General features: G+C 52.9%; 1 protein-coding gene across 2 annotated transcripts in view; it reads right to left on the bottom strand.

The window, feature by feature from the left end:
• Nucleotides 1-1,273: 1,273 nt before the first annotated feature.
• PTPN5 (protein tyrosine phosphatase non-receptor type 5) overlaps nucleotides 1,274-8,831 on the bottom strand; it is a 44,683-nt gene continuing 37,125 nt past the window's right edge. For both annotated transcript variants that reach the window (XM_023230869.2, XM_023230870.2), the window contains exons 9-14: nucleotides 6,874-6,953; nucleotides 6,553-6,690; nucleotides 5,922-6,032; nucleotides 3,002-3,162; nucleotides 2,797-2,910; nucleotides 1,274-2,366 (exon numbers count right to left, since the gene is read on the bottom strand). In XM_023230869.2, the coding sequence (XP_023086637.1) occupies nucleotides 2,273-2,366; nucleotides 2,797-2,910; nucleotides 3,002-3,162; nucleotides 5,922-6,032; nucleotides 6,553-6,690; nucleotides 6,874-6,953 (698 nt within the window). In that variant the 3' untranslated portion in view covers nucleotides 1,274-2,272. The remainder of the gene's footprint in view (nucleotides 2,367-2,796; nucleotides 2,911-3,001; nucleotides 3,163-5,921; nucleotides 6,033-6,552; nucleotides 6,691-6,873; nucleotides 6,954-8,831) is intronic.

The raw sequence follows: 8,831 nt of genomic DNA, 5'->3' as shown, positions 1-8,831 counted from the left end.
GTGTGGTTCATACACAGCCTGAGTATCTTTACAAGGCCACCCTGGGGAAGGACCGGGAAATGTTAGCTCTCCTCCTTCTTCCCACTTCAACAGCCCCATCTCCCTAATCTGGGTAGAAGAGTAGGAGGGCCCATCCTCTAGGGGTTGTGGGGAGGTCTCTGCTCCTGAGGGTGACCGGAGAGTATGGCCACCTCTTCTCAAGGACCTCTATCTGGGCTGCTTCAGCCACCTGTTGTTTTCTTTTTTTCTTTTGAGATAGAGTCTCTCTCTGTCACCCAGGCTGGATGCAGTAGCGCAATCTCGGCTCACTGCAACCTCCGCCTCCCAGGTTCAAGCAATTCTCCTGTCTCAGCCTCCTGAGTAGCTGGGATTACAGGCGTGCACCACCATATGCCTGGCTAATTTTTGTATTTTTAGTAGAGATGGGGTTATCACCATGTTGGTCAGGCTGGTCTCGAACTCCTGACCTCATGATCTGCCCCCCTCAGCCTCCCAAAGTGCTGGGATTACAGGTGTGAGCCACCGTGTCCGGCCCACCCTGTTTTCTCATCATCTGTAGCACACCCCGCATGCCTGGACCCTGGATCCCACCCAAGGTTCTGGCATCTTGTAAGGACTTGTTGGTCAGCACCTTTGCTCTGGACCCCTCCTTCTGCCCTGGGGTGACCCCCACCTGCCAGCAGTGGCATCATGGCTACTTTTGCTCCATCCCAGGGGAGCAGGGGACAAGAATAGAGCAGGAATGTCCAGGATGGCTCAGGATCTCAGCCCACACGCAGATTCCCTGGGCCCCTTGGGAGAAGCTACTCTGAGCCCAGGCCTTACAAGGGAAATTACTGGGCTGCAGCTGCTGTTGGGACCTGTGGAGCCCACATGGGATAAGTGTTGGGCCAACAGGAAGGGGCCTGGGTGTGACCTGAATGTCTACTTGCTCTAGCCTTGGCTTCTCTGGCACGTCTGTTGGAATTGGTGATCTGCCAGCCACTGTGCCTTCCTTGGAAGCCTTCCACACCTGTTCTTGAGGCTCCACACCTGGCCCAGAGCATCTGTCAGGGCCAGGGCTGAGGCTGTGTGAGAATCCTGCAGAATGTTCCCAGTTTGGCTTTACAGATTTGGACTCGCTCCATACTCCCAGTCTCCACAAGGGGCTCCAGTGAGCAGAAGGGCCAAGTTCTCTGTGTGCTCATGCTGGGGAGGTGCACAAAGACCCAGGTACAGGAAGGCAGGCAGTGGAGGGGAGAGGCAAATCACACAGACCCAGGTGGTTAGTTTTGCTCAAAATGCTCCGTTTATTGCTCTATTCAATGACCACGAGCGAATTATAAAAAGACACCAAATGTCTCTGTCTGCCGTGGGATAAATATTTAAAGTCAGCAATAAAAACACGTGGCTCCAAGATAACACATGTTGCCAGAGTCATGCATGCCCTTCTGGTGGGCTCTCAACACACGCATGGACATGGGAACACACACAGAGCGACACGCAGTGAGACTTCTGGGAAGGCTTTCCCACAGTGACACGAAAAATGTCTCACACAGATCTGGGGCTGAGTCCCCACCCAAACCTTGAGCTCCCCTCCCCTCCCCAACAGGGCCCAGATCCTCTGGGTTCTCCATGCCCCATCTGCCCCCTTCCTCGCCAGTGCCTCACAGGCTGGGCACCCTCCTGAGGGCATCTGACACCCAGAGGCCACCCTGGCTGTGATGCCCACTCCAACCTAGAGACCTCTCCCTCAGCTGGAACTCTGGTAGCCCTCCGGAGCTCCCCAGGCCTAACTTCCAGTCATCTGCCTTTTGGGAGAAGTGCGGGTGAGGCCGAGGCAGGCAAGTCCGCCCAGGTTGCTTAGGGGCTGGAGCTCATTACCCCTTCCTGGCCGAGGAGACACAGTGTCCGGTACAGACAGCAGAGATGGACAGACAGACAGAACACACTGCAGCAGGACACAGAGTGTGGCACGGAAACGTTCTGGATCAGGTATTGATGGAACCATCGTTAAAAACTGGGGCCCAGGGTCTGTGTGGTGTGGATCAGGCCCTGGGGCCCCAGGCCCGGCCTGGCATGTCCCTCCCCGACCCTGCCCCCACTCCTCAATATGTACAGTAGGAAGAGCAATGCTGGAGGGTAGGGGCCAGGCCAGGCTGACAGAGAGGACAGAGGGAGCTGACTGAAGGGGAGGAAGCGGGGAGCAGGCCCAGGACCCAAGGCGGGGCCCTGGGTGAGGGCCGAGACTCAGGCTGGGCAGTGCCCAGAGAACCTTGCAGGAGAAGCGCAGTCATTCTGGGGACTGGTGGGACAGCTGCTTTTCGTAGAGGCTCATGACGTGGTGCACAAACTGGTACTGCTCACATGTCTGGATCATGCCGCCCCTGCCCGGCAGAGATGCACAGTGGGGGCAGGGTCGTGGAGGGATGGGCTGTGGGAGGGTGCCTCAAAAGCCACGGAGTAGCCATCACTTGCCAGGCCTTGTCCTTGTGCATCTTAGAGAGACCAACCCTTGCCAACCATTACCCTCTGCCCCTTCCTATCAGGGACACAGATGACATGTCCTACTGCTTTCAGCCTCTCAGCCTCTGTCCTTTTGTCCACCAGCTCTGCTTTTCTTCCCTCTTCATCCGGACCCCCACTGTCTGGATCCTGCCTCTCTACCCAGCTGTCCTCGCTACTCCTTGTCTGCGCATCAGTCCATGCCAGTGTTTTCCATCTGCCCCTCGCCCCGCCATGCACATGTGGGTCTCTCCCTCTACCCCCTCGAGGCTCTAGCTCCCCTGTGTGCCCAGCCCCCACCCGTGGGCTGACCTGTCCTGACGGAGCTGGCATGTGGTCTTCAGGATGTCCACCACACCCTCCTGCCGCAGCTGCTGGCAGCAGATGCTGGTGGCAATGAAGCAGCCGGTCCTCCCAATCCCTGCACTGAGGGCCGAGGGGACCGGTGGGGTGAGGGGCAGGGCAGCCCAGCGGGTGGGGGGCTGCCCCGCTCCAGTGGCTGGCTGGGAGGACCCACCTGCAGTGGACGATGATGGGGGCACAGTGGGGCCCCTCCTGCTGGGTTGCCTCCTCCACCTCCCGCACCAGGTGCAGGAGTGGGGGGGCCCGGTCTGGGGTCTTCTGGTCGGGCCAGGACGTGAACCAGTAATGCTTCAGGCCTCGCTCCTCAGTCCCACTCTGTCGAGGAGACAGAGGCCCACCCCAGGTATGTGTGAACTCCTTCAGCTCACAAACCAGCCCAGAGATAGAGACGGGATGCGAGGAAGAAGAACACAGGAAGCAAACGGAGAGTGGAACCCCTTAACCCTTCCATCTAGGCCATACTGCCCAGTGGCACCAGACAGAGACCCAGAGCCAGCTCGGTTTTGGGGGTTGGTCAGTGGTGTTGGCGTGGATCTTGTCTTTGGTCCTGCCCCAACAACTTCAGGATCGTCCAAGAGGGGCCAAGAGCCCCTTCTCCAATTTATTACTGTCTCCGGGGCTCCTTATCTTAACAAATGGTCCCCCAGACATCCCTTTGTCACATAACCCAGCCCCAGGACTCTTCTTCTCCTCTTGCTGTGCCTCGCCTGCGTGACTCGCCTCTATCTTAGTGCTGCAATTAGTGCTGTAAGTTTTACCACCTCTTCACACTCCCCGCTTTACTGCCACCTTGACCTTTATCACTGCTCGAGTGTGGGAGGTTTCTGCCTCATCCCCAACTGTCTCAGATCCACAGAGTCAAAATAGTCTGTGTACAACACACTTCTGGACATGCTGCTCTCCTGCTGTTTGGACTGAATGTGTGTGTCCCCCTAAGTTCACATGTTGTAACCAAACCCCAATATGGTGGTATTTGAAGGGAGGGCCTCTGAGGTGATTAAGTCATGAGAACGGAGCCCTCACAAATGGGATCAGTGCTCTTACAAAAGGGGCCCCAATGATCTTGCACTCCTTCTGCCATGTGAGGACATGACCCTGGAAGTGGGTCCTCACCAAGGTCATGGTGCCTTGATCTTGGACTTCCCAGCCTCCAGAACTGTGAAAAATAAACCTGTTGCTTACAAGCTCCCTGGTCTATGGTATTTTATTATAGCAGCCTGAGCAGACCACAACATCCTTCAATGTCTCTCACTGTTCTCAGAATAAGACCTACTCTTCTCAGTCCTTTGCCTGGCTAGGAAGACAACTGCTACAGGGCCTGCCCTTCCAGACACACCTCCTGCCCCTGTGCACTTGTACTCAATGCTCCCACACTCCGAAAGGTTTGTAGGTAAAATCTCAGCAGCACACACAAACACATGTGCACACACACATGCACACAAGTGTTCCATCTTCCATGTCCTTCGTTTTATTTTTTTCTCACTGGGAATGCTCTCCTGCCTTGTTTGCCCCTGGTCAACTCTTACTTATCCTTCAAGATCCCATTTGACACCACCACTTACAGGAGGCCCTCCCTGAGCACATTAGCTGGCAGAGTGTCCTTCTTTTATACATATATATACACACATACACACCTATATATATATATATTTATATTTTATATATAATGTATTATATATATTTTATATATTATGTATTTTATATATTTATATTTTATATATTATATATAGGTATATATAGGATGTGTATATCATATATACATATATGACATATATCCTATATTCATCTAATTTAACATATGATATGCATATCCTATATTCTATATACCTATCTCTAGCTCAGTACTGACCATCTTATACATGCTTCTCGAGGAAAGAGTCCAAGCTTTGGGAAGCTCTGTGTTCACAGTACCCAACCCAGAACCAAGCTCAGGCCAGGTATTTGTAATGTCTTATGGACAAAAGTAAATCCCCTCAAACGCCAAGGAGACCTGGTTCTTCCCTCATCATCTCTGTGGCATTGAGAAGGTGAGCAGCCCTGCCTCATCTCAGCCTGTCTTTCTGTGGAATTTCTACTCAGGAAGCCATTTGCTCGGGTCCTGGGTTGCCTGGCTGTGACAGCGACCACTGCCTCTGCTCTTGACTTCCGGGCCCTTCATGCCCTCCAACAAGACCTGGATCTTAGAGCTGCTTGCTGGGGGGCACTGCTCTTGGGGGCTGAGATGCTTCGACACCCTACCTAGCCCCTATCCAGTGGGAGAGGGAGCAGCCAGAGGGCCAAGTCTCTGGTCTTGTGCTCAGTAACCCCTGTGGCTGTCAGCATCAGTGAACCTCCTTGGCTGCTCCTGGATAGGGCATCAGCTTCCTGGTGCCTGGCTCGCCTCTTCCAGCCTTCCCTAAACACGGGTCTTATTTCTCACAAGCGGAATCCACTAATCCCGATTTCAAAGGAACAGTCTCCTCTATTATGCTGATCCTGGAAGAAGCACAACTTCAGGGTGGGAGGATACCTTCCCCCACTCTTCTGGGCTGTTTTGTATTGCTCATATTTTGTGTGTCTTCCTTTTTCTTGCTGTTTTCTGTAACCACAGCCTCCCTGTACAACCCCAAAGCAGCAAAGAGTGCCTGCCCTCTTGTGGACAGATTGGGCACCACAGGCCAGAAGCCCAGCATCCCAGGTGAAGAGATGTTTCTAGGGAGGATCTCAAAGTCATGATGAACCCTCAATTATAAGGACAGTGCTGGAGGCCGCTGAAGCCGCCTCATCCAGACAGTCCTGGCCTTGGGTACATTTGAAGCATAGCTAGAAGGCATTATGAATGACAGAGTAGAAAGAGAGAGGAGCCCAACAGCACGAAATACAACTGAGGACTGGGAAATGCCAGGGGTTTGATTCTACCTCTGGGCCCCAAGTCCTTCACCTCTCACTCATCCCTAATTATCAGAAAATCTGGGAGTGACACTGGCTTTTAGGTCAGTTACAGTGGACTTTGGGGACCTGTTCTCTGTGGAGTCCCCAGTTAAGCCCCTACACTCATCCTCAGCTTCGCCCAGCCCTGCCCCAGTCCTCCTCACCTTGAGGGAGATGAGTCGCAGCCGGTAATCCTCCGTGTGAATGACTTTCTGCACAGTGATCTCAACATCGTCGTACACCACCTGCTCCTCTGGCCAGTACTCGGTGCATTTCTGCAGGGGCCCAGATCAGGCTGCCATACAATCCTGTTCCCTTCCCACACTCTCCCCAACACTTCAGCGGAGAGATACACAAGGGCAACAGGGTTGCTGCTACAGAGTGTTGGGTTCAAATCTCAGCTGCAAACTCTATAAGCTACGTCCCCTTCCTGAGCCTCCGTTTCTTCCTCTGGAAAACAGAAGTGCTACCATCTGAAAGACTTTCATGGAGATTCAGTTAAATGGGCCAGGAGTACAGGAGTAGCCAACATCTGTCCCGGCAGGCTGGGAGGCAGCAGAGTGCTGTGTTTAAGGTCACAGGGGACGGAAGTGGAAAGACCACCTCCAGGCATGCCTCTATCTGTGAGGCCGGGGGCAAATGACTTAACCTCACCAAGCCTCGCATCTCCTCATCTTGGCAGCAGAGTGAACACCGCCAACCTTGTGAGATTGTCATAAAGATTAATCTGAGAATAAGACACTTAGTGTAGGGCGCAATGCAGCAGGCACTTGGAATGGGGACGGGGGTCCCTACCTCATTCATCTCCTCGATGTTGGTGATCATGACAATGATGGGCGTGTGCTCCTGCCACACCATGCGCCAGAAGTCGGCGACCGTGCTGACGATGGGTCCCTGAGTGGCGATGTACACCTTCTCCTCCCCACCATAGCCCTGTGGCCAGCCAAGTCCAGGCTGTCAGGGTCAGAGGCAGTGCTCCCAGGACCCCATCCCCACACTCAGGCTCTTCCCAGAAGCTGGCATGAGTCAGACTGGTATAGGGACAAGGCTGGAGGATGGATCCCATCGACTCAAGCCTCCCCTTCAGCAAGAGGCTGTCAGGGTGGGAATACATACCCGGATGTAGTTGGCATTGATGTAGGAACTCAGAGGGTCGTCAGGGTCTGGTGAGGTCAGACACACTCTGCTGTGAGGGTCTGGGGTGGTAGGAGACAAGTAAGGCTGGAAGCTGGGCCCTCTGGGGCAGGGCCCACCTTCTCTGGCCTATTCCAGGATACCCATATCTCTTCTGTGACCTTAGCAGTTCTTCCTTTCTTTGTCCAGCAGCAAAACATTCCCCCATTCATGGTTCATTTTGCAGGCGAGGACTCAGGATGAGGAGGAGGGTGGAGAGAGAGAGGTGTCCCCAGGTCTCCACCTCTGTCTCTATCCTTAGCCTGTGCCCCTTACATTGCCCTATACTCACTGCGTCTTAGCTTCTGGAGAGGAGACAGCTAAGTCAACAATAGAATTACCTAGGGAAATTCCTGTACAGATCTTGGACAGCAAGAGACAGCTAGCTTGAGTACACACTGTCATTGACTTGCTGTGTGGGCTTGTAAAACACATAGCCTTTCTAAGCCCCAGTCTTCCTATCTGTCAAATGGAGGCAAAGATGTGTACTTCCTTGGGCTGCTGGGAAGATGAATGAGAAAAGAGAAGTGAAAGTTCTGTATAAATGGTAAAGTGCTTTATAAATATAAAGGGCTGTTAAGATGTGGGAATAGAAAGTTGAGGGAGGCTATTAAGATGAAAACGATAGTCTCCCCTATCTGAAATAAGACTGGAGGGTCTTAGCCTCTTGTGCATATGTGCAAAAAGGTTTTTTTTTTTTTTCCTTTCAATTTATGCACATGTCAAATCCCATAGTAAAAGGGGCTCTTTCTGTCACTCAGGCTGGAGTGCAGTGGCACGATCATGGCTCGCTGCCGCCTCTAACTCATGGGCCCAAGTGATCCTTCTGCTTCAACCTCCTGAGTAAGCAGGACTACAGCCATGTGCCACTGCACCTGGCTAAATTATTATTATTATTTTTTTGGGTAGAGATGGGTCTTGCTACGTTGACTAGGCTGGTCTCCCATTCCTGGCTCAAGTAATCCTCCTACCTCGGCCTCTCAATGTGCTGGGGTTATAGGCATGAGCCACTGTGCCCAGGCCCCACCCTGCTCTTCTTCCTGAAGTAGATTTTGTTTTGTTCCAGCTAGACCCTCCCTGCATTGACTATTCGGTCAGCCTGCAGAGGCCGAGACTGAGGTTGTATGGGCTAAGGGGGAAGCTGGCTGGAGGCCCAGAGTCCTGGGTTCTGGTTTAGTTTTGTCATCAGCCCACTTGTCCAGGACTCAGTTTACTTCCTGTAATAGGGAGGACTGGACTAAAGACTTCCAGTGTGCACATTAGGAGGCTCTCACAGGCAGTAGAGGGGGGTCTACACCGTCTTAATGAGTCTACACCGCTGAGCCAGAGAGGCTAGGTTCAAATCCTGATCCTGACTTACTAGCAGTGTCAACATGGACAATTTACTTCATCTCCCTGTGCCTTATCTGTAACCTGGGGATGGTCATTCCACAGTGACCTTGCTTATCTTGTAAAGAAGTTAACTTTAACAACTAGAGTCCTTATACCAGTAACTAGGACCAACACAAAGTATCAGCTGCTGTTATTACTGCATTATTGCAAGTTCCACAGGTCAAAGGATAAAAAGAAGTATCCTAAACCCGGTAGGAGAAATTGGGGAGGTAAAGGGCACAAGCTTTGCCTCTTTAGCCCAACCCCACTGTCTAAGTTTTTGGCAGGTGATTTGGAGGCAGTTCTTGTGAAGAGGGGGCATAGAGGGTGGCAGGGATGGAGAGGAGCGAGGGTAAGCGGGAGGGGGCTTTGGGGGGACCTGCAGCAGAGGAGGGCAGGAAGCTCTGTGTGGGCCATCTCCCATCTCCCTGTTTGCAGGCAATGCTGTTCCGTCAGATTCACATGCACGGTGCAGGGTAGGGAGTGGTGAGAGGTGAGGCTGGAGAGGAACCACGTGAAAAAGGGTCTTA

Source organism: Piliocolobus tephrosceles, chromosome 13 (genome assembly GCF_002776525.5).
Source record: "Piliocolobus tephrosceles isolate RC106 chromosome 13, ASM277652v3, whole genome shotgun sequence".
In the NCBI taxonomy this organism is placed as follows: Eukaryota; Metazoa; Chordata; class Mammalia; order Primates; family Cercopithecidae; genus Piliocolobus; species Piliocolobus tephrosceles.
This window is presented reverse-complemented; position numbering and strand designations above follow the sequence as displayed.